General features: G+C 52.0%; 1 protein-coding gene across 1 annotated transcript in view; it reads left to right on the top strand.

Moving 5' to 3' along the window:
- The window catches only part of SH3RF3 (SH3 domain containing ring finger 3), a 374465-nt gene that overhangs the window by 240506 nt on the left and 108214 nt on the right, over positions 1-25745 (top strand). The window contains exon 3 of the mRNA XM_034953589.4: positions 1203-1298. Within this exon, the coding sequence (XP_034809480.2) occupies positions 1203-1298 (96 nt within the window). The remainder of the gene's footprint in view (positions 1-1202; positions 1299-25745) is intronic.

The following is a 25745-nucleotide window of genomic DNA, read 5'->3' as shown; positions in this document are numbered from 1 at the left end:
TGCCACCATGCCCGGCTTATTTTTGTCTTTTTAGTAGAGACTGAGTTTCACCATGTTGGTCAGGCTGGTCTCAAACTCCTGATCTCAGGTGATCACCCACCTCGGCCTCCCAAAGTGCTGTGATTACAGGCGTGAGCCACCGCACCCGGCTGTCTGTCTCTCTTGACACTTGTTACAGCTGTTTTCTCCTTCCCCCAGGGCTCCTCTCTGGTCACGTCCCACTGTGAGTCCCCATCTCTCCTCCGTCCTCTTCCTCTTTCTCACCCGCCCTGCCGTTCGTCTCTGTGTCTCTTGGTACCTGTGACAGTGTCCTGAGTATTTCCTTCCTCGATGACTGCCCATCTCCCAGTCTCAACCCCCCGCAAAAGCCCGCCTTTCCTCCTTGCTGCCTGCCTCTTCCTTTCTCCTTCCATCTGTTTCCACTTTGTGCATTTATACTTGGTATTGTTTAATATTCCAAAGAATTGAAGAGGGTTATTGAAAGCTTTATGTGCCCATGACTCTAAATAAATGTAGTTGGACTGAGTTTTTTTTTGTTCTTGGATGAAGCCAGAATCTTAAAGCCTTTTCTACTTAGCTGAATTTATTTTTATTCCAAATATTTTTATTTCATTAAATAAATAATAGGAGTTGCATTTTAAAGCCCTAACTCTGTGGTACATTGCCAGGCTTTCCCATATAGGGCTCTTTGCAGCTATAATCAATAGTGTCAGAGAGGGTGCTGGCTGGGTTCGGTGGCTCACACCTGTAATCCCAGCACTTTGGGAGGCCAAGGCGGGCAGATTGCCTGAGCTCAGGAGTTCAAAACCAGCCTGGGCAACATGGCAAAACACCATCTCTACCAAAAAATACAAAAATTAGCTGGGTGTGGTGGCACACGCCTGTAATCCCAGCTACTTGGAAGGCTGAGGCAGGAGAATCGCTTGAACCCAGGAGGCGGAGGCTGCAGTGAGCAGAGATTGCACCACTGCACTCCAGCCTGGGTGGCAGAGCGAGACTCCACCCCTCCCTCCAAACAAAAAGAAAGAAAGAGAGGGTGCTCCTGGGTGAAGATGTCAGATACCTGAATGGATAATGCACTCTTCTTGAACTCATTCCTTGGAATCTCTTCCGAGCCTCCACAGTACTAACCAGTGTCTTGTTTCCTTTTTCATTGTGTGTGTGTCCATATGCTTGTGTCCACGGTGGACCCGGAACTGCAGGATGAGATTCTGACGGTGCTCAGGAGAGTGGATGAGAACTGGGCGGAAGGCATGCTGGGAGACAAGATCGGGATCTTCCCGCTCCTGTACGTGGAGGTAAGACCGTGCCGCCCTCCCACACTTGGCTCCTTCTTGCCCACCCTTGTTTCACTACAGTGGGGTCACCTGACCTTGAAGCCCCTTTTCTAAGAGAGAAAGAGGATCCTCCACAATAGCCTCTGGCCAGAGAGCTGCTGTGTGTGGGCTTTGATTCACCTCATGGGGTCAGTGCTGTGAGCACTGCCTTGGCCAGTTTTGAGTGGCTGGTCCCAGGCCTGGCTGCAAATCGTCTCACCACGTGGGCAGTGGCAGCAGGGCCCCCTTGTGCACCTTCCCCGTTTTCTCAAGGGACCCCTGCGCCTGGCACCCATGCTTCTCAAACTCCCCCAAGTGCTGCTGCTCTTTTCTCATGAGCACCAGAGGGGAAGAACCCGTCCCAAGGCAGCATTTTCCCTTCCCACTGCACACGGATTGGAAGGAACCGTTGCTGGCCATCTGCAAAGTCCTCCTTGGACTCAGGGTTATTGGGCAACTCTTCTGCCTGAGAGGCACCACAGCAAAGGTGTTTTGAGGCTAATTCCAGACCTACTAATTTCCTTTCCCTTTTCTGTAACTAAAGCACCAGGTTTCTAGTGAGTACGTTTAGGGTAGCTGCTGTGCAGAAAGCATCTTAACACGTGTGTCTTTAAAACACCTGCTAGCCTGGGGCTGTGTGTGTATGTAGGAGTATTTGCCTATGGTGTGTGTGTCTGCCATTTGTCAGTGCAAGGCCACATGTGCACATTGGTGAGCTGACCACATGCTTTCATGCTGTAACCACCAGCGTCGTCCCATAAGAGTGGCTTCAGTGAATGCTTCCTGAGTGCTTGTTGTGTGCCAGACACTTGGAAGTACCTGCTCATTTAATCTTCTCAGCAACACTGGCATATGAAAACCATGAATGGCCCTGCTTTACAGATGAGCAAACAGAGGTGCAGAAAGGTTACGTAGCATTCTCAAGATCCCACAGCCGAGGAGTGGCAGAACCAAGGTTTGAGCGCGGGCCTCTTGGCCCTAGACTCAGCCAGCCCTTCACTCTCCTGCTCTCACACCATCTCCTGCCTCTCCACTGTCTCTGGCTAATGAACTGCAGTTTACTCAGCTCAGTGCTGGGCTCCATGTGTCCCCCCTGCCTGACACACTTAAGGGCTTCAGAGTTGGCACCGAAAGCCCACGGGTGACACGGCCAGCTTTGCCACACCTACCACACAGTGTGCAGATACTTAAAGATGTTTGTTTAAAACATCTGTCAATTCCCCGTTGCCTGCAGGATAAAGTCCAAATGCTTTAGCTTAGCATTCAAAGCCCTTTGCAGTTAGTCCATAGTCTATTTTGCAGCCTCATCTCTCATTTCCTCCCCTCTTCCTCAAATATTCGGGACCAGTGGTTCTCGCACATTTAGTTTGAATGTGCTGCCCAGGCCATCTGAGGCCCTCCCACAGAAATGGCAGATAATTCACACACACACACTCTCCTGTAAGATTCACATCTGCCCTCAACACTTTGCAAGTTTCCATGTATTTGCACATTTGCTTTAGCTTTTCTGTCCTGGTGCTTAAGACCAAAGAACTTAATGCACGAATACCACTTACAATGTCGTCCAGAAGTCAGAAATCTGAGCTCTCGGACATTTGTAGCTGGCCAAACTTTTTTCTCCAGGCAGAATCTTACTGGGATACCCAACATATACATGAATGTTCATGGAAAGTTCATTACCACGGCCCTAAACAGCATACCACTCAAGTGTCCATCAACAGTGGGATGGCTGAGGACAATGCAGTATATCCATACAATGGAACGCTCTCCCACCATGCATGTGAACAAAAGAGTAATGGCTTTAAGGGCATAGGCAAATCTCCAAGTCAAATTTTTGAAAGAAGCCAGACATAAAAGTAAATGCCGTATGGGTTTTTTTAGGAAGTTCAAAAGCAGACAGAACTCCTCTGTTGTGACAGAAGTCAGAGCAGTAGTGACCTTGGGGATTCTGACTGGAAGAGGTAAGGAGGTTCTGGGCTGCAGAAAGGTTTCGTGTCCTGATCTCGGGAGAGCTGCACAGATTATGCTGCTGTAAAATGGTGTCCAGTTAAGCTTTACACACTTCTAACTGCAATTTCAAAAGCTAAGAGCAAATCTTAAAGGACAGGTAAGATCTTACCAAGGCAGCTGACAGTAGCGGAGGTGGCTGAAGGCTGCGTTGGGCCCCTCAGCCCCTCCTCTGGAAGAAGCTGTCAGGCACCATTGGGAGTCCGCAAGCAGGTGCAGGCCCGAGACCCAGTCCAGCAGGCTCTCTGTCATCTCTTCCTGGTTCCACAGGCACACTCAGAGACAAACTGGGGAGTCAGCCGCATCTGTGCCTTCCTGCAGCATGACTGCCTGTGGGTCTGAAAAGCCACCTTAAAGCCCTCCTCCCTCAGGGCCATGAGCAGAGCTCCATAGCCCCACCTGCCCCCACACCCACTCACAGGTTCTGCCTCCACTCTTGGGCACAGCCCCTTCCACCCACCTGGATAGGAAGCCCTGGACTGTCCTTCAGGCTCAGAGACACAGACCTCCTCCCAAGCATCCTTGGGCAGGGGGCCCCACTGCCCCTCTTGCCCCTTTCTGAGATGGCTGCCCATGCAGTACTGGGCTCCATGCCACACACCCATAGCCTGGCAGCCTCAGCTCTGATACAGGCCCCCGGACTCTCAGCAGCCACTGAAGACCAGCCTGAACAGGTGTTTCCTGGGACTTTTCATTCTTTATGTACTGACTGCTTGCACACCACACACCACATGGATCCTGGTGGATCGGAAAGTCCTGGTTTGGCCGAAACTGCTTCCCTCTGGGAGGCCGCACAGGCATTTGAGGTGGGAACTTGGGTGTTTGCAGGGTTCCTGAGAGAGTCAGACCCACGTGCCAGGAGGGAGCCTGGAGCTTCCATCTTGGGCTACTGCACAGGCAGCCGGCACAGTCCCGGTGATGCTTGTCCCCTGGTGCATGAAGGAATGTAGCAGACCCGTCACCTCACACTAAGAGGATATCTTCTTTCATGCTCACATAAGCTTGGATTGCACGAAGGTGTCCTCCACAGCCGCTCCAGCCGGGATCTGCAGGCACCTGGCAGGGTTCTACCCAGTGCACAGCTGCCCTATGGGGTTCACCGAGGGACTCTCACCTCGCCTGGCCTCACCTGGCCTCAGCTTCCCATCAGCGCCGCTCAGGCCATGATGCTAAGCCCACGGTGGACCTCACAAAGTAAACGAGAGTGTGCCCTGCACAGTGCTCTCCCTCCGTGGTTGTGTCTCCACCAGGGCCTGCCAGTGGCACAGTGAGCTGAAGGGCACACAGCTGGCCTGGAGCCAGCCTGGCCTTGCACTGCTTCAGCTGCTTTCAGAGGAGGTGGACCCTGCCCTGGACATACGTACATTTCCCTCTGCTGTTCTATAGAAATAATCCTCTCTCCACAGCCCCTGGCACCCACCTGCCACAGGCATTCACCCATGAGCTGGGCTTGCTTCCCCTGGGCACTGACCCCATCTGTGCTGTGCTCACCGGAGATACCTCACTCCCTGCCCAGCTCCTCTTCCCATGGCTCCAGCCACCGTCCCATGCCCTGGAACCTGCCTCCTTGTCCTTTTCGCCCATCGTTTTGCAAAAGGATGTGAGAAACTCTCCTGCGGCCGTCCCCATGCCAGGACCCAGGGCACGTCTCCCTGACACCTGTTCATCAGATGCCAGCTGGACAGCACCCCTTGCCAGGAGCCTAGGCTGACCCTGCCCCAGTGTCCACTCAGGGGCACAGAGAGGAGTGGGCCTGGCCTCTCACCCTCTGGAACTCTAGTCTAGCGGATGGGACAAGAACTAAATCCAAACACTCCACCGGGCCTTCCTTCTGGGTCTTTAGCCCTTGAGGTTTTTCAGAATTTCAGAAGGCGCTTGTTCTAAGGGGAGTGAGGATGAGCCAGTCTGAGGAATTCCTCCTTCCCAGTGGGCCAGGGCAGAGTGAACTCACAGGAGGATGGCAGGCGAGGGACTCCGTCATCCAGAGTTCTGCCCTCTCTGTGGCATGAGTGCCGGGGCTGAGCACCCCTGCAGCCCCCCTCTCTTTTTGCACAGGGTCCAAGTTGACCTGCTTGGAGTCAGGCCTCGGCCCAGCCCTCGGCTGTTGAGAACAGGGCCCATTCCTCATAGGCCCTGATGGCAGGACCATGAGCAACCCATGGGCAGTTCAGGGCGATGCAGACTTCAGAGCAGACCTGGCTGGGCCCAGCTTGTCCTACATCACCTGCACATTGGGGGCATGGCCTGTGGTCACCCCCTTTACCTTCCTGAGCCTCAGTTTCTCCCTTCAAACGGCAGTGGCAGATGTCATGGGCTAGCCATGAGGCATAGAGAAGATAAGAACACACAGGCTGGGCTGGCTGGGGTGGGCAGAGAGCACTGTCCTGTGCTGGTGGTGGTGGTGTAAATGTCTGTGGAGTGAAAGCTGCTCCTCGGTCCATTCCTGTGTTGATTGAAGATCATTGTGTCATTCCTGAGCACTGAACACATTTGGCCTGGTTAGCTGAATGGGTTTGAAGGCAGGGCAGTTTCCTGCCTGGGTGAGGTTTGCAGTTGGATGATGTCAACAATACCAGGACACAGGTCCAGGGTGTGGATGCTTAGGAGAGGCAGCCGTCTTGGAAGCTGTCTTTAAGGAGCATTGTCAGGAAAGGAAGCAGCTCGGGTTGGAGAGACTTGGGGGCGGGACACAGGCTGCCTCTGGCTGCTCACACAGAGCCTGGGTGGGTGGCTTGCATGGAGACTTAGAAGGCATGTTAGCAAATACGCCAGTGACTCTTGTCTGCGAGGAAAACCTCTCCATGGGGCCAGGATCCTGATCCAAAAATAGTTCAAAAAAATGATGAAAGACAGTAGACACAAGTGTCAAGCTCTGCCTCCACGTTGACAACATCGGTTGTCCAGGTAGAGTAATGGGGAGACCCAGTTCTCAAGGAACCAACTGAAAAAGACCCCCCAGAGATAGTGCTTTACTTATCCTCAATAGGATATTCAGAAATTGGCTGCTCCCTGTGTTGCTGGTGTGTGCGTGAGTGGTCACCTAGGTAGACCCTCATGCCCTCACCCCACACGTGCATGTGGTGGCATCCCAAGGATCCTTAGAGACAGCCAGCATCTCAGCATCTCTGACAGTAAAGGGCGGGGAGGAGGAACCCCTTCTTTTGTTCCCCCAAGTTTCCGTTGTGAACAGTGACCATCCTGTGCCTAGATAGACCCTAGTCTGCAACGTGAGGACAGACAGAGATGGGGTGTGGAGCACCTGTCCCGGCAGCCAGCACATACCCCAGACAGGTCTGCTTAGGAAGGAACAGAGAGCCGCTCAGAGTCCAGGCTATTTTGCTGCCTTTGGATTTGGCTTGGGCTGAAAAAGTAGGTGCCTTTCCCTGGGGGAAGGTCTAGAATTCAATTAGAGCTGTAACTGTTTATTCTTGGCGTTTTCCATTGATTGTCTCTTTCTAATTGAGCAGCTTTTCAGGGGCATGTGATGGGTGCACACTCCTCTCCACTTGGCTAATAAGAAGTGTGAAGCCTGAGGGTGCTGGACCTCCGTGGGCCAGCGGGGCGTTGGTCTGTGTGGGGAGATGCTGGAGCACGTGGTGAGCAATGGGTCACAGATGAGAGGTGGAGGTGGGGCCCAGCTGCTGCTGATGAGCCTCCTAGTCATCCCAGTGTCTGCTAACCCAGAAAAAGGCCATAGCATCAGTGGCTGTGGTAGGATAACCCCAGGATCCGGGGAAGAAGCAGAGCTGGAGGGGGCAGAAGATTCAGACTCTGTGACGCCAGACCCAAGCCTCTGTCTGATGTCAGGATGCTTGTGCCTTAGTTGGTTGTTGAATTAATATGGTGTGGTGTTCGGGCAAATTGTGGATGGAATGCTGTTTATAGATCCTGGAAAAAATAATGGCAGCCAAAATGAAAATCTTTATTTAGCGAAATAATATAATACCCAGAAAAATAGCAGCAGTTCCTGCTGATGGCCATTTTCCGTTTGAGAGTGCTTATCTTCAGCACAATGATGATAGCGTGCATCATCAGACCACTGGGTTCTAAGCCTTGGTTGATGCAGCAACATCAAGCTCAGTTCCTCCTGCTCCTGTAGCACCGGTGCCTCCTTGTCACTTTATCTTTTACAAAGAGAGGCTATTATTTTGAACCTCTGCCTCTTAAGTATGCTGTTGAGACGTTTGGTGATGACTTAAAGGCACAACGACAACTCTCACTGGGAGCGGATAGCTCGGGCATTGTTGTTAATTGTGCACACTCCGCGTTCTGCACTACCTCAAAGTAGTGAGCAGCTCTGCCGTGGTTGGATTTGCCATTTTACCTTGGTCTTGTGGATTTTCAGCCCTTGCCTGGGCCAGGCAGGATGTGTTCAGGGAGGAAGAGAGGAAGGGTGTGGCTTCTAATGAGAGCCACAAGGGAAGTATCCCAGGTGCTGAACTGAGGCTCCTGTCTCCTCCTCAGCACCTCCAGACCTGTCTGATCCTGTGGTCGGTGGGTTCACCCACCGGCTTGCACTCTGGGTCAGGGAGCTGGCTCATATTCACTGTCCTGGTCTCTGCCTTCCCTCCTCCTTCCAAAGACCCCCTCAGCTTCTCTAAGAGAAACCCAGCATGCCAAGAACCACATAGGCAGTGGGAGAGGGATGGAAGGATGGGGGCTCTAGTTCTCAATTCCCAGTTGACTTTATGCACCCCCACCTGAGACGGGGTTGGAACACCTCCGACTCTTAATCTTGCCTATGAACTAGAGGCTGCATGGGCTTATGGAGCTATGTGATGCTTCTGAGGCACCCTCCTTTTTCTTTGCATGCCTGGTAATTTTCAGCTGGTTACTGACTTTGTGAATTTTACTGTTTGGGGTATTGGACATCTTGGCATTCCTACAGATGTTCTTGAGCTTTGATTTTTGTTAAGTTGCTTAGACTCAGTTTGGTGTTTTTGAGGCTCGCTTTGAGGCTTTGTTAGGCAGAGCCAGGGAAGCCTTTCATGTGGGGCTAATTTCTCTACTGCTGAGGCTATAACCTCTACTCCATGCCCCATGACTTATGAGGCTTCCACTCTGGAAGTTGGAAATGAAAACTATTCCTGGCTGTATGTGAGCTCAGAGATTGCTCTGCCTTCTTCTTGTGGGCAGTTCTTTCCCCAGTGCTGGATAGTTCCCTCATATGAATGCCCTGATCAGCTCTCAGCTGAAGACTCCAGGGGACTTTCTGCAGATCTCCAGGACTGTCTCTCTCTGCAGCTCCCTCCTCTCCAGAACTCTGGCCTGCATCCTGTAGCCACTGTGGCTCCCCAGACCCAGAACTCTGTCTTCTCAATGCAGGGAGAGGCTAGAGAACCCAGAGACAGTAACAGAGCCCATGTTATGGGCTCCGCCGCTCTTGGTGATTGCTGTCTTGTGCGTTCTGCTGTCCCATGTCTGCAAATCTTGTTTCATAGATTTGTTTTCAGTGTCTGGAGCAGGAGGGTAAAAATGTTACCCATCATTTCACCTTGGCTAAGCAGATGTTAGCCAGTGATGCTTTAGGAATTTTGAAATAAGGGTCAGAGGTTCCCCAGGGCTCAATCTCTCCAGCTTCAGTGCCAAAGTAATAATCCAGGACTTTTCCTTAGATGAGGAACTGGAAAAGCCTTTAAAGTCATTGTTTACCATGGAGATGGGTTACAACCAAACGCCAAAGCCCGTCCCGCGGTCCCACTCTCCAGGCGAGCCCCTCGCATGTTTGTTTCACTGCTGGTGTTCCCTACACTTCTGCTGACAGATGTGGCCGCTGCTTCTAAGAGTCAGGACACCCTGATGATGCCACATCAGAAGGGATGTGAAAGTATGAAGGAAAAATACTCAGGGATGTCTGCCAGGGAACGTTGGGGAAGATGCAGTTTTGTTTGAAGTTTCATTTTTTTTTTCTTGCTTTTCGTCATCCTCTGTTTTTACAAGCTCCTGCCGCAGCGACAGCCTGTGGAAGGGATCCCCCAGCCTTAGTGTGGATGCCAATCCTGCTTGCATTTCTGTGTCAGTGTGGACTGTGCCTCCAGGAACACTTTGTAAAGCCCTCCTGCAGGTGAAGCCCAGTCACTGCCAAGAACACTGGGCAGGAAAGCCAGAGGCAGGGACCAGAAGGGAGGAACCAGGCAAGCACCCAGTGGGGTGTCTCCTGGAGTGTGATGTTGTGTCTGTGTCTGAACAGAGTGGTCCAGGAGGCAAATTCTTAGACCTATCAGGGAGAATAAGCAGTGGTCTTGCCTTCACCAACAACCCACTGTTTCCCTTACCTTTCAATTGGATTAATGGCATAAAGAAATAAATGAGTGTAAAGAAATGAGACAAGACTACATAAGAGGGAGACTCCAGTCGCATTCATGGTTGGGGTCTGTACATTTTCTTGCCAGGATCTGACCGCCAAGGCGTGATCCACACATACATGGGTGTTCATTGTAGTTTGGGTTTGTTTGTCTCCAGCAAAAATAGGTAGGTGCCTAGGTACCGGCTCACCCTGATTTCTCTCTTCTTAAGTCTTTTTGAGGTCTTCGTGAAATTAACATCTTATAATAGAATATCTTACATTCCATTGCTGCTGGGAGTCTTGTTGCTGTGATTGTTTTGTCTCCCTAAGCCCCTTTGAGGCCAGACCTGTAACTCACAGTTGCTTCCCTTCTGGGTCCTGGCACAGGGTGGGGCCCAGGCGCTAGCCACCCTGTGCACCTGTGCAGTGTTATTGGGTTGTGGTTCAGTGTTCTACAGAGCTCATCAAGCATGGGGAATGCCCCACTGACCATCTCTAAATGGGTCTAAGCTGGGGAGCTTGCAGCAGTTCTTGTATATCTGTGGCAAGACAGCTTAGTAAGTTTTTGTGAAGCCCCTTGTCCTCGCTGCCAGCCTCCCTGGAAGCTTCTGAGGGGACAGTGAGTAGCCCTGACCGCAGCCTGAGTGGCTCAGTCATCACTGGGGCCACAGCCCACCTTAAATGTTGTCAGGGCCTGGCGAAGGGGCACATGGAGCCTTGTGCCATAGTTCCTGAGGTTTGATCGCACTCTGCCCACCTTAGCCAGGCAATCCCTGCCCACCAGGTGCCCCCCACCACCTGCATCAAACTTTTTAGGTTCCTCCCAAGACCTCGATGCTGGAGAGCCAGACACTAATTCAGGGCCTTTGGAGGCCCCAGCAGGGCACGCACTGGTCCTCAGCACCAGTGCACTCAGCCTCGCCAGAAAGAAGCTGCATGCATGTAGACCAGCAGGAGTCGTTGCTGATTGCCGACTGTTTGGTAACTAAAATGGACTACCTGTGTTGGCTTTAAGCAGTAGTTGTGTAATTGTGTGTCAGGAAGAGGGCTTCCTCCACGGGTCTACCAAGTGGTCTACCACTTGCTGAGTGCAGAGCCTTGTCCTGGTCTGGATGCGACGATGGAAGGCTTAAGTGAGTCATCTCCTGAAGAGACTACTCAGGACTGGAAGTGTGTCAGCCTAGGGGCAGCTGAACACCCAGGCGGCCGTGGGGCAGGCTGCTGGAGCGTCTGGCCTGCAGCCGGTGGAAGTAACTGAGCTCCAACCTTGTGTCCAGACTGCTTCTCCCCCAGGCTTCATCTGTTTTTCTGCTTCTCCTGTCACTCATGTAGACAGTGCACTTCCCACTGAGCAGGTCAATGGCAGGGTTACTTTTACACCTAACTTTAGCTCCTCGCTGGGCCCTGCTGGTCTCAGCATGCACACCCACCCAATCCTACGGAGACAGAGTTCTCACACCTACCCTCCGCAGGGCATCTTGGGCCATCCACGTCCACCTGCCCTCCCTTCAGCGTGGCCATCACGGTGCCCTGACTCAGCTTCCAGTCCCCCGGGCTTCCATGTTCTTGTCTTCCCTTTCACTTCTACCTTTCCTGCCTGAGTAAGTTAGGCTGTGGCTCGCAAACTTCAGTGAGCATTTGAGTGTTGTCAGAAAGGCCCCCAGGGTGGCTACATAGTAGAAAGGACAGCTTTACTGGTGACATCAGTTTGCAAACCAGGAATAGATAGTCCCTGACATGGAACGAAGGTGCTCTCGCTTCGCAGAAGGGAAGGGCAGTTGGATTTTATGGCTCGCAGGGTCTGTGTTACATAGTAGAATCAGACATATTTAGCAGGTTTGGGGGAAAGCTGTGCATGTTTATAAGGGGAGCTGAGTGCATGTGCAGTGGGCAAACATGTACGTAACACACATCTCATGTCACTTTAGGGTGGGGTTTCAGCATTAAAATGAGATGGAATTTGGCTCTTTCCATCAACAGGTGAACTATAGGACACAAAGACAGCCTGTGCACAGCCTCCATAAGCTGCTGAAACTGGCTTGAGGTCTGCAGTTGCTTATGAGAAAGGGGTGTTTGTAAGGGCTGTCCTCTGTCCCATCAGAGTTGCAGTGGTCTGGGTTATAAATCAGAGGGGTCTGATAGCGCCTATTGTTAGGGAGTTTAGCAAGAGTGTGGCTTTCCTTGTAGCCCAGGAATTTAGGAAGTTACCATGCCAGCACATAGGTAACTTTGTTTCCTTAACCACAGGGTCTGTCTTAGTTGCTGAAGGGACATCTGTTTTGGTCTCAGATCACACAAGTCATTGGGAAAGCTGCAGGCCCAGCCCAGGGGAGAGTCTGCTGCAGTGGGGCTGACTCAGCCTGGGGCTGAGGCTGCCTGCACCAGGCCCACCTGCGCCCAGCCCACTGGCCACCCCACCTCCCTCAGCAGCCCACCTCCCTCAGCAGCCCACCTCCTGACCCCCGACGTGGTTGGCCTTTCCTCAGTCCTCATCTGCATGAACTCTCCACACTTAGCACATGCCCTTCCGTCTTGCAGCTGTGTCCCCAGGCCTCAGCAATCTTAAAACAGCCCCTCTGTCACCCCACACAGAGCACCCCAGTCGTCTCCAGGACCTTCCTTTGGAACATCGAGCCCTGTCACATCTTCAAATCCTTCTGGTGCATTCTAACATCCGTCTGCCACTGAATCTTCAGAACAGCCTTAGGGGAAGAGGAAGGCTCCATTCTCCTGACGAGAGACGCAGCCAAGCCCCATCCAGGGCCCGCAGCTGATGAGCAGTTCCATGCCAGAATTTGAAGTTAGCACCCCCAACGTTCTCTGCTCTCAGGATTCCTAGTGCAGAGACATTTGGCTGTTGGATTATGAACCTGCCCCAATCTGACCTGCAGCTTCTCCTCCCACCATCTCATTCTATGGATTAATGTGTGGACCACACTCTTCCAGGCCCATGCTCACTTCTTTCTTGAGTGTTCCAATCACAACGCTCAGGACTTGAGAGTGTGTCTGAACCTGGAGATCGGCCTTAGGAAGTACCATCCACATTTAAAGAAGTTGGGAGGAAACCAGTGTCAGATTCCATGCAGCCCTGAGGGCGGGCCCTGGCTCCGAGGCACTTGTCCCCAGGCAGACCTTGTGAGTGCTTGCAGCTTTTCAGGCATGGAAGTGAAAGCATACTTAGCTGTGGAGAGATTTGGCACTGGGTGCCTGTAGGAGACAGCAGCACTTCTTGGCTGAGGTTCAGGGCTATGTGGTACAGAAGAAACCATGTCTGATTTTTCAGCTGGAACCAAGCACACCCATGTGGAGTCACTGGGGGGTCATGGGGGACCCCAAACATCTTTATTCCAGAGCAGCCCATCTTTGCAGGGCGATCTATCCTACAGGTCTCAGTTGCTGTTGCTGCCTCACCCTTAGTTCTAAGACTTGGCAATGGATTATGACCAAGGTTGACACTCTGGGCCAGTTGCAATCATTCTTCTCTTGTCTTCATGCTTCTCCTCCATGGTACCTTTTGTTAATACTTTCTGTTTCCAATGGATAGGGTGCAGGCTGCTGCGGGCTGAGGCACGTTTAAGATTCGGGTCCGGGAAATGCCCAAACCGTGTGTGTGCCCTGTGGGGCACTTTCTGTAACCACCTGAATTCCACCTGTGATGCAGAATGAGAAACAGCACTGATTCCAGCTTCATTTCGTTTCTGCTCAACCCCCTCAGAGGAGCTCAGAGCTACTCTCTGTTGCTTTTATAAACACCTCCCAAATCCTTGAAAGTGAGAGCAATTAAGAGTCTTAGTTTGAAGCTCTTGGGACATCAGCCGCATTTTCCAGACGTCCTGTTTTCAGTGATCAGTCCGTCCTTATACCCTTTAAGTAATTTCTCATCCCTCAGCCCCTTCCACCCTACCACCCTGCTGAGTCTCCAGTGTCTGTTAGGGAGAAGGTTCTGATGACAGTCTAGAGGCTTCCTGGCTGCCACAAACAGTTCCTTCAGGGCTGGCCCCTCACAAATGAAGGCAGCCCGTCCTTTCCATCTCTGCTTCCATCAGAGGACCACTTGCTCCTCCCACCCTTAGGTTTCTGTTGGTGGCTTAGCTTTTGGTGGAGAGAGCACATCCCACTGCTGGGCAGTGCCCTCCCCACGGTTCCTTCCAGGCCGCCTGGGGTCCCACGTTCATCCAGTCCTTAAGCGCCGGCTGCGGGCCAGGCCCTGGGGATGCAGCCTGAATGAAGTAGAGGAGAACCCTGGAGACCACATCTGCCAGGGAGGACACAACAGCGAAGAAAAGCAAGTCTGGAGGGGATTCTACTCTCTGTGGAGAAAGTAACACCAGGAGAGGAGGAAGGGCCTGGGAGGAGGGAACTGCAGTTTTCCTGTCAGCGCTGGGGAACGTGGCAGGGAAAGCGGCCTTCGGGGAGGGGCAGGGAGGGAGCAGGTTCAGGGGTGGCCTGAGCTGGCCGAGGGACTCTAAGCCAGGGTGACCAAGCAGGCAGGCGGGAGGAGAGGGGTTGGGGCCAGAGGGGCAGTGGGAAACGGGCTTCAGGGGTTCCCGCAGGTCACTCTGAGGACATTGGCATCTGCTCTGCATGTGGGTCTGGGGTCTCTCTTCCAGGCCCCTTCTCTGCCCAGTGCCCGCGACCTTGTGCCTGTGTCCATAGACTCCTGCTGACCACGTCCTTGTCATTCCTAAGCCCACCGCTGCTTTGCTGAGGTGAACTTTGATAGTGTAAAATGCATGTGGAGGGAGCCTTCTAGACTAAAAGTTTTGAGCTCTGGTCATAGGGAACCCACAGGTCTTGAGCCCCTGGGGAGTGGGCAGAAGGCCTCAGGGCAACTCCAGCCCGATGGTTCCCATGTGGCTTCTGAGGGTCCCTCCTCCCCCACAGTTCATTCTCACACAGCCATGGAACCAGGAACCATTTACTTCACTATTGCTTCAAGCCACCAGTGGGGCCCATTGCTCTTAGAATAAATCTAGACTCCTCACTGCAGTCCACCCTGTGGGTCCACCCAGCCTCACACCCTCCCTGCATGCCTGGCCCTGATCGTTGTCCCGGCATGCTGGCCTTCCTCTGTCCCTTCCTCTGTCCCTCTGACAGGCCAGACCCCTGCCCACGTTGGCATCAGACAGTCGAGCAGAAGCTCTGGCTCTCTCTGTCACTCCCTGTGCCTCAGTTTCCTCATCTGTGTAATGGGAGTAATAACCTTACCCACCTCCAAGGGTTCTTAGGAGGATTGAATTGGAGACATAGTGAAGTGCACAAAACAGCGCACAAAGGGAGAACTATGTGTTAGAAATGATTGTTACCTTAATTGTAGTTTGGGGGCCCTGCACAACCCCAGTGTCCCCTGAGTCACCTCCCATGTCACTCTGCAGAGAGCAGGAAGAAGCCCCCATGTCCTGTTGCAAAAATACATTTTAGTAGCAGCGTGTTGTTTTTGATGCTGCAATATGAATATCCAGTCCTCTTGAAAATACAATTTGGAATAGTCTTAGGTTTCATTCTATGTGAAGGAAACAATCACTTAGAGAATGAGTTTCCTTGAACTGTCCAGGGCAAAGGAGCCTGTCCGAAATAATCGGCGCTTTTGGGAAAGGGACAACCAGTGTATTGCAGGCAGAGCCTGAGGTCAGCTGCTTGAGCATCAGAGGCAGGGAGCAGCCCACACAAGCTCTCAGACCTCAAGGGGTTGGCCAAGCCTAAGCCTCTGTGTCCCAGCCAGCCCTGCCAGGGTGGACTGTGTTACGGCTGCAGACTTATCCTGCAGCCACTGGACTGAGGTAGGACCTGGCACCAGAAACAAAAATAATAAACCCAGGGGGTCAAATTTACACGTCCATAAAGCCTTTTTTATTTAAAAAGAGATGGACGTTTGGTTGAAACTCTGCTCTTCTTCATATTTCTTATTGGTAAATTTGCAACACAATGCATCTGTTCACCTGTTTTTAAATATGTCCCTTTGGGTTAAGTTGGGGTTTTAGTTGTAGCAATTCTTCATACCCTGTTCTTGGATCCAGCTGAGGGATGAGCTGGAATGGAAGTGCTAGCTTTAGGATTGAAAAATCTCAGAATGTAGATTGGATCTGGAAGCTAAGGAACGTGCATAGACCTTGAAAGAGAGGGTCAAGGCTGCAAAGCTGACCGCCTTGCCTAGAATTGCTCCTTTCAACAGAGCTGGGGAGGGAAGGAGGAAGTGACCCAGGCTTCTGGCCTTCTTCCCAGTCCCTGAGGATGGCCTAGCCCCGGTGGATCTCCCTATCCGTTAGAGACGCATATGGAGCATGTACAGGTGACATTGTGTGGCTTCTGCAATTTGCTGGAAGCAGCAGGGAAGGGCAGGCCGTACATGAAGCCAAAAGGACCAAACACCAGGGGGCCGCTATGACTGTTACAAGAAGTTTAAAAAAAAAACAAAACACTGTGGCTGCTTGTGTGGCAAGTGCAGTTATAAACAATAGCTCAGCAGGCGGGCTGTCCCTCAAACAACTTTATTTACAAAAACCAGCATTAGCTGGATCTTGGGCCTTGGTTTGCGGCCCTTGAGTGTGAGTCCTCTGCCCACCTCTCTGGGTTTCTGCTTCCCTTCCATTTGGGCCCGGCTAATCCCTACCACTTTCTGAGCTCTTAGAGCTTCTCCTAGGGGCAGCCCCAGGATCCTGGCATCTCCCTCAGGTGTCAGTCCAGGTCTGTGTCCCCCTCAGCTGGTGGCTGTCACCTAGGGCTGGAAACAAAACTGCCCAAGGAAGAGGAAACCTTTGCTAGACCTTGCCTGAAACATCATGCTCTTAAAAAATGACTGCATTCTCACAAAACCAAAGACATCAAAGGCTTTTTAGGGCACCTCACGCTTTGTACAAAATCAAAAAAAATCTGTCACTGCCGCAGCTCAGGAGGTCTCCTCATAGGTCGATGGAGACTCCAGCCTAATCTGCTTTTTTGTTTCTAATGACTTTTTCTGATTATAAAAATAATACCTGGCTATTGCTCAAAATAAGAAAATTCAGAAAAGTGTAAAGAAGAAAATTAAAATCACCCATAATCCTACCAGTAAATATGAATATGTGTGTAGAGAAAGAACGAGGTGAAACGTTGTTAGCATATTGTTCTGTTTCTTTTATTCTTTTCTATGTATAAATTTACATATATTTTGGACAAATTTGAGATTGCGCTGTATCAGTATTTCTGCCTGGCTTTTCTCATTAAATTGTGAGAATATTCTCATAACATGATTGCAGTAGCTTCCAAGTGCCTCACCTGTGCAACCTTTTTTCTCAGCGCCATGGCCGGGGGATCCTGTTGTGTCCCTGTGCTGCTGTAGAGCCCTCCGGTCCCCCATCTCAGGGGAGATCCAGGACCTCCCAGGGGCTCAGAAGCTTCAGCACTAGTTGACCCCATCACCCCCACCTTATTTCTGCCCACGTGTCTGCTCCAGCCACTCTGGCCTTCTTGCTTTTCCTCAGACACTCCAGCCAGCTGCTGCCACAGGGCCTTTGCACATGCTGTTCCCACCTGCCCATCACCCTTCCCCAGATGTGATGGGGCCATCTCCCTCCCACATCTCCTCAAGGTCTTGGCTCACGGGTCAGTTTCCCTGTGAAGCCCATCTGGGCCCCCCATTTAACCTGCAGCCCCTCAGCACATCCTCCTCTCATACTTTTTCCTCCATGTACTTCTCACCATTCAACGTCCTCTATGTAATGAAATATTCACTTATTCCTTGTCTGGGTATCTGGGAGAGCAGGGGTTTTGCCTGTATTTATTTCACAGTTCTAAGCAGAGCCCCTGGCCTGCAGTAGGTGCCCAATTCCACCTTCTTCTTCCAAAGCAACAGCCCCAGATGGTTGCGGGGGGGTCTCCTCCCCCGGCCCATCCACCCGCACACGGCCCTTCCTGACTCGTTCCGCTGCTCCCACACTGGCCCAGATTCCCAACCACCCTGGGGCTCCCCACACCAATTCCAGGGACTCCTCGGTCCCTGTTCAGGAGTCGACAGAAGCTTTGTGTCCATCCTGACTCCTGTTCAGCCCTCACAACCTGAACCCCTTTAGACAACTCTTGACCCCTGTGCACACACATGCACACACATTCACCATCCTACGCCTGCCCACGCCTCTCCATGACCTTGAAATACTTAGGTCACTTATGTCCTTTTGGTTGAAATACTTTGTCACTTTCTATGGTTACGTCCTGTCTGTAACCATAGAAACTGAGTTGTCTTCCCCTCTCAGCCAAGCCTTTCTCTAGTAGCACTTTCATTCAATTTTTCACTGATGAGTTAGTTGCAGCATGCCTGTTCTTAAGCTCCTTTGTGAACATGGAACACATCCTAAAGAAAAGTTCTTGCTGTGAAAAAGCTCCACCTGCCACAGATTGCCTGGCAGAGCTCACAACCAGCAGCAGGTACTCAGTGAGTGCTGAGTGAGGCTTGGACTCATGCAAGATCCACCACCCTCCCCAGCCAGGCCCCCCAGGTACTTTCAGCTGCTGACCCTGTGTCTGAAGTGCGATGTGAGTTACAGCTCTGTAGAGGGGTGAGAAGTGCTGAGCAGTGTTTAGAATATACTCAACAAACAGCCACTGCTGCATGCACATGCAAATGCTAGCTGCATTCATTCAAACACCTATGCATGGAATAGGTGTTTATCGAGCATGTACTTTGCCCCCAGCACTAAACATTTGAAGCATCTGTGAAATGAGACCCCTGCAAGAGGATGAAGTAGGCTCTAATCCTCAGAACTCCAAGGATCAGCTGTGACATCTTGATCTGATCACTTTGGCTTTGTTCTCCTAGGGTTGCTCTGGGATGTCAGAGAGAGACTAGAGGAGAGAAGGGGGTATAGAGACGGGAGGGAAGGAGGAAATGCTTGCCACCTGGAGCTTTCTAGGTAATAGAGATTAGTGGTGAGGAGGTAGCAGGTGAGAACATGAGGGCTGCAGTGCGCAGCCACCACGATAGTCTGGCTGATGTCCTGTAAACCACAGCACAATGCACCATCCCTCCAGCTACACCAGGAGCCCATCACATGCAGCATCATAGGCCCAAGGCCACACAAGCCAGGGTAAGTTCAGGTGCCACTCACCAACCTTGGGATCTGGTTTCCCGTCCCAGACAAGCTGCACATAGAACACAGGTGAGCGCACCTGCAGACACACAGACATCCAGTCCCAGCCCCAGGTGCCTGTGGGTTTTGAGTCAGCTGTGAGGGCCCCTCCTGGTCCTCAGCAAGAGGGGCAAGCGTGGGCCAGGCCCCCCTCCTTGTGCATCAGGTTCACACCCTGTGCAAACAGGAAGAAGAGGGCCTTTTATTTCTACTGGAGGCAATGTCTGTCATCTCCCCTGGGTGCCGACGGCTTTCTGTCTTTGTGGGTGTGACCCACAGTGACACTGCATTTGACATCTTGACCGAGGGCACACCGCCTCAGTGTGTGAGCCTAGAGAAATGGTCTGTGAAGCTACTTCCATACCACATGGACGCATGCCAATATTTATTCTATTCCGTTTCTTAAAAAGGCCGGTCAGGACCCAATCAATGGATCGTTTGAAAACCACTGCTCTAAGCCAGAGATCTCCAAGGTAGGGTGCATGCCACTCTGTGTGAAGAAGACATGAGAAATTCTACTCAAACTTACTGAAATTTTAACTTGTTAGTTTTAATTTCTATTTTATATATTTTTGGTAATCAAATATATTATTTGGTCCACTAGATAAATACACCAAAAGATACACATTACATATGTATAATGCGAGTGATCATTGGTACATTAGAATATAGATGCAGAAATGCTTCCCTGATGGGGGTGCACTGTCAGAGAACAGGTCAGAGCCCACCTGCCTGGGCTGTGGCTGGGCTGGCCCTGGGAGCTCTTTGGGTGGAGCGGCCATCTGCCTTCTCCTGAATCTGTGCCAGCCACTCCTCTTGCTCCCCTTGTTCCTCCTCACCCACCTAAGATCTGCGATTTCTAAGGCAGAAGCGCCCTGGGAAATTAATCACTTTGGTCCTCAGGTTAAAAATGGCCAGAAATCCGCGTGCAGCACACACCCCACCGGAGGGACTCGCCCAGGATTTAAGTGTCTACCGGAGGTCATGCGGGTCCCCACCTGCTGCCAAGGGTCTGAGGTCTCTTCACTGTCCCAACAGAGAGACTTTCCTTGTGGCTGTTCTTGGAGAAAGTGGAGAATAAGTGATGCCCTTCACACACTTCTTTGCCCATAAACTACCAGTTTATCTCCTTTTAGGTTCATCTTCAGGTAAAATTATCACAGAGTCCTTATCCCAGTCTGAAAACTTCTAATCAGCGGTCCTTCTGCTCACAGGACACCCCTGCTGAGGGGCTAATCAGGCCCTTTTGCTGCTCCTGGTACTTTTATGGACTTGGACACATTCCTAGCAAATGAGTGAAATTTTCTGTTTTCTTATTTAGTCCTGGAATCTTCCTTCTGGCAGGTCTTAACACTGAAATGACAGTGTGATTGCCAGTCCAGGAGGGACACATCACCCAATATCAAGAGGTTAAACTCGAAGCAGGTGGAGCCTCATTTCCCTGTGAGGACTAGGGTGGGACCCAGGGAGGAAGACGGGTGACATAACTATGACAAAGGTGCAAGTGGGGGTGCAGTCGGCATTTCTGGTTCTGCTGGAGAGACCCATGGACTCTTGGATGAGGAAGGAGGCATTGACAGCCGCAGGGCAGCTGAAGATTCTTTGGCAGACCTTGGTTTTGAGGGCTGGCTTGTGGGGCCTCACAGGGGTGGTCGCTTCCCGGGCTCCCCACTATGAGATGAGCCTGGCCCAGGGTGTGCAGATTCATGTGCCACATCATAGGGCACTGGCAGAGGGCGGCCCCTGAATTCTCTAGAGGGTCCCGGCATGAATGCCGCTGTGGGCTGTGTGACAGCTGGGGTAGGCGGGCAGGTTTCACAAACTGATCTGCAGCTTGGCCAACTGCCCCCAAGCAGCTAGCACCCAGAGGCGGACAAGGTGGACGGGTGCCACCTGCCTCTCATGGGACCAGCCTGCACCTGACAGGGACAGGGTTTTGTCCAGTCCATAAGAGGGGGCTGAAATGAAAACCATTTGCTCTGACTCCCTCCTCAGATTTTTAAATGTCAACTCTTCCAAAAGCCTTGCCTGTACTCAGGCTTTACGTGCAAAATTAGGCAGCCATTTGTGCAGTGCAGGTCTGCACCTGCGTTTTAAACTTCAGTTATCCGAATAGTCACCTCAGCTTGCCAGCCCATTGGGCAGCCTGACAGCAGCCTGACCTGTATGCTTCAGCCATTACAGGACGGGGACCAGGGCTAGAATGCAAACACCAAGAGGACAGGATGGGAAAGGCACATCTGCCATGTGCTGGAGGGATGCAGGTCACCCACAGGCTTGGGGAGGGGTGCGGGTCACCCACGGGCTCGGGCCCTCACTCTGGCAGGGCCGGCGGCCTCACACAGGTCTCCAGCACACTCCTGCAGTGCTCTAGTGTTGCTCAGCCTCTGTCAAACTGTAACTTCAAGGAGGGAATCTCCTCCAGGGTAGAAACCTCTCCCATAGCAGGTGTGTGGCCACGGCTTGTGGCCGGGCAGGGATCATCAGTCCAGAGTGCTGGCACCAGTGTTTTACAGATGCCTAGGGTTCGATGTCCCCAGGAAATAAGAGTTTGGCATTGTCCACAGGTCTCTGAGGCCACTACTTCTGTGAATAAAGGGAAGGGAAAAGAACGGCCACCCACCCTTGGTAACTATAGCTGGCATCTGTCCCGTATGAGAATTTGCCTGACCCACTTTTCATGTCATTTTTAACCTCCTAAAAAAATGGTCTTCTTTTTTTTTTTTAAATTAAGACAGGGTCTTACTCTGTCACCCAGGCTGAAGTGCAGTGGCGTGACCTCTCAGGCTCAAGTGATCCTCCCACCTCAGCCTCCTGAGTAGCCAGGAGCACAGGTGCATGCCACCACGCCCAGCTAATTTTTATTTTTTACAGAGACTGGGTCTCACTATGTTAACCCAGGCTGGTCTCGAACTCCTGGACTCAAGCAGTCAGCCTGCCTTGGCCTCCCAAAGTGTTGAGTTTACAAACATGAGCCACTGTGCCTAGCCCAAAAAGGCCTGATTTTTAAATACCCACATTTGAATCTCTAAAATGTACCCAACCCATTCCAATAGTCAAGGGCATAGGTATACCTCAGTGAATATATTCTTTTTTTTACATCAAGATGTAGCAAGAGGGGAAGGGCCTCCTCGTACTCTGCAGCGACGAGGGGATGGCAGCAGATTCAATGAGACATCTCAGAAAAGGGGTGAGCAGTGGCAATGTTGCTGCTTGTTCACTGTGTAACTTGGAACAGGTCACTTAACCTCTCTGAGCCTCAGTTTCCTCATCTGTAAAATGGCCACATTGCTGTCACCTCGTGGTGGATATAAGGGTCTGATGGGCACATGTGGGGATGAAGGTAAAGTCGGCTTGGCCAGGGGTGGTCACCAGGCCCCTTGCTGCTGCTGCTTTTTTTTTTTTTTTTTGGAGACAGAGTCTCGCACTGTTGCCCAGGCTGAGTGCAGTGGCGTGATCTTGGCTCACTGCAAGCTCAAGCTCCACCTCTTGGGTTCACACCAGCCGTTCTCCTGCCTCAGCCTCCAGAGTAGCTGGGACTACAGGCGCCTGCCACCACGCCCGGCTAATTTTTTTTTTCAGTAGAGATGGGGTTTCACCGTGTTAGCCAGGATGGTCTCGATCTCCTGACCTTGTGATCCGCCCACCTCAGCCTCCCAAAGTGCTGAGATTACAGGCATCAGCCACCACGCACGGCCCCCTAGCTTCTTACTAGCTTAGTCACTGGCAAAGAGTCCCCGGCTTTGGAAGCCTTTCTCCTTAAAGGTTCTTGGAATGTTCCACACACAACTCTTCAGGATGAGGGGTGCCTATGAGGAGGGCGAAGGAACCAGTGTCAAAGGGAATCCTTCCCTCTCCACCGCCCCTGCTTAGTCTCCTGAAGAATGACGTGTTTTACAACTGGCAAGTGTTGATCGAAGCCCAGCCCAGCCCTGCCATCTTGCCTGCCCGTCTCAGTGAGGAGAAGCTCCTGAGATGTCTCCCAACAAAAGCTTCAGGCAGGCAAAGGCCATTCTTCATCTGCTCCTGAGTTTTTGAAGCTTTAAGGCCAGCAACCAGCCTTGGTGGCCTCTGCCGCACTCAGCCATGAGAGTGGGGGCTTCAGGGGAAGGCGAATGCCCCACAGGAGTCTCTGGAACATGTGAGTCTGGTCCATGGAGGGTTCTCAGGGAGGATGCTGCCATTGGGAAGCCGAGCTTGCAAACAGTGTTCTAGAAGCTTGCTACAACAATGGCATCTGCAAAGAACAGCAGCGTCGTCTCTTGGGAGCTGGCAGAAATGCAGAAACTTGGCAACAGCCCACACCTATTGAGCCGGAGTTGGCCTCTGTGAAGGATCCCCAGGTCGTTCAGTGCACACTGAAATAGAAACTCTTTAGAGCAGGTCTTTGAGCAGAGCCCAGGACACGGTAGGTGCTCAGTCCGTTTTGTTTTCCGAATGGTGCATCCATGAAAAGAGTCATGTGTTGCCTTCTTGTTAAACTGTGAGCACTTGCCCTCCTGCTTGCACCCTTGGCTTCCTGGATTTCCACCAAGATGTGGGTTTCAGGACACGTTCCCTCCCTTGTATCACGCTCCCAAGCCCTGTCGCTCAGTGCTGAGGTTGCTCTTCCTCCACTCTGGGTCAGTGCAGGGGCCCAGGGGGACACAACTACTTTGCGCTGTTTTTCTTTTGAAGCTGGGCACCTCCCACACCACTGCTCTTCTTTTCATGTTACAGCTGCTGTCCTCCCTCATGACTGGCTTGCCAATCTTACTCCTTTTTTAAGAAAAAAAAAAAAAAAAACCTGCATACATTCAGTTTAAAGTCTCCTCAATCAGACCCAGGGATTTGGGGTGACTATACTCTGGCGCTGTCGTGGACCCAGCGCTGAAATTCCCGGGCTGGCCGCACCTCCCCACCGGAGTCAGGAGACCCATGGCTCCAGGAGCTGCGGGGAGAGAGTCTTCTCTATTCAACCCAGCCCCACCCTCGGACGCAGCCACAAGGCTAAAGAGCACTCTAAACCAAGAGTCCATTCTGTAGAACTGTTTAAAGGATGGATGGAAGAAACTCTTCAGTTTTTCTTACCTTTCTAGACAGTTCTGTGGTTGGAAAGTGGTTGTGGAAGAAAATCACATCTAACCTAAGAAAGCTGGGGAGACAAAGTGTTGGGAGGGGCTTTGCTGAGCCAGCAGGCAGCCACTCGAGGTCACAGAGACCATAGGGTGGTAAGCGGGGTCCCCTGTGGGATGGTGAGCCCTGGCCCAACCTTTACTGTCCCATGGACAAGACTGCACCATCCCCTTGAGCTAATCTCCCACCCCATCCAGTTTCATGTTCCCAAGAGCATCGGACTAGGGGGTGGCCCCTGCAGAGGGGCCCCAGAACAGGGGCAGGCTCTGGGAAGGGCACACACCTGCCCAGGTACCAGGAGCAGTCCTCATGATGAATGGATAAAGTTACCAAGATGTTTAAAATATTGATGTTATCATTTTGTTTTCATTTTGTATGGAAGTTGAAAATGTGTTCTCTTTCCATTAAAAAACATGAAAAGTTTCGTTATTGGGTTCATTGGTTATGTGTGTGCACATCTATGTAAGAGGGGGGTGTCCACCTGATGAACAAACAAGGTGACCCCACATGCAGATAGAGCCATTGGAGTCCTTTCCTTTCCAGATGGCACCTTGGTGGGAAGGGCTGCACCCTCAGGCCGAATCCACACCACACGGGAGGGCAGAGCCACCTGGCTTCCCTGCAGCATGGAGGCCTGTGCGCGAGACGAGTCTGCACCAACTTGCAGAGTGAGGAGCTGGGAAAGTGCGGCTGCTCCTAATGGGTGCACGGGAGCCGCCGTCCCGCACAGGCACTGGCAGGCGAGGGCATCCTGTGACCGTGGGCCCACAAGGATGTGTGTGGCCGGTGAGGGGCCTTCTGATTGGGATGGCACCGGTGCCAAATCCAGGCCCAGCTTTATGACGTGACTAATTGGAGCTTGTTGTGAAGACAATGAAAACTTCCCCAGATGGAGAGTTTTGCCCCAGGATCAAGTCACAGATCTGTAGCAGTGCCTGGGACTCCTCAGGCCAGTGCGTGCGCTACTCGCATGCCTGTGTGAGTATGGCAAGCCTGGTCCCCAGTGGTGGGTGGAAAATGACTCCTCAGTCCCATGTGTGTAGAGATGCATCTGCCTGTTGAGGCCCTTCGGGTTAGTCCATTCTGGACTTTCAGAACGAAGACTGACAGGGCAGGAGGAAAGGGGGTCCATGGAGAAGCCCCTTGGCTCAGAAGCAGAGATGAGTCAACAGGATACAGCCTAACCCCTCCTCTTCCTGGGAGACCCCTCGGCAGCGGTTCGCCTGCCTGGCTGCTGCAGGGATGGTGGGGATGCTGACGCTTTGGATGAGGCATTGAGGACTTTCTTTGAGGCAGGAGTTCTTACTTCTCCTGCCGTCTGTTGAAGCTGCCTATCTTGGTGGAAGCTTTTTGCCTTCACTTTCAGCACCGGCCTTTGGCTGGGGTTGCTAAGGCATGAGGGATGCATGCTGTCTCCCCACCCTCACTCTCTGACTCCGCCGTGAAGGGGGCACAGTGCGGTCACTTGTGAGCAACCTCTCGGGGACACGTGCTGGTGGCTGCCCAGTGCTCAGTGACCTATGGCACTGCTGAGGGGCCAGGCACTGTGCTCCTGGCTGCTGTGTCTCCTGATGAGAATAGGGAGCCTGGAAATCCATGCTGACATTCAGATCAGGGCCCCATCTCTTCTGGACGTGCATACAACAACCTGTTGGTGCCTGGATTTCCTGATTTTGAAAACAGTTTTCAGTACCAACTCAAAAGGGTCACAGGAGGACTAAGTGAAACACTCCAGGCCTGTTCCTTTGGGGAGAAGGGAATCATTTGAACCCAGCCTCAGCATTATTGCTGCCATGATTGCTGTGTAATGATGTCCCAAGTGCAGGCGCGTGGCAGGTGTGTTTAGAACGTGCTCCGATGCCAGTGAGTGAGATGAATGGAGGACTGCGCTCACTGTGCCCTGCTGCTGTGTCTTCCTCT

The sequence above is a fragment of the Pan paniscus genome, chromosome 12 (genome assembly GCF_029289425.2).
Source record: "Pan paniscus chromosome 12, NHGRI_mPanPan1-v2.0_pri, whole genome shotgun sequence".
In the NCBI taxonomy this organism is placed as follows: domain Eukaryota; kingdom Metazoa; phylum Chordata; class Mammalia; order Primates; family Hominidae; genus Pan; species Pan paniscus.
Note: the sequence above shows the minus strand (reverse complement) of the source record. Positions and strands in the feature narration are given on the sequence as shown.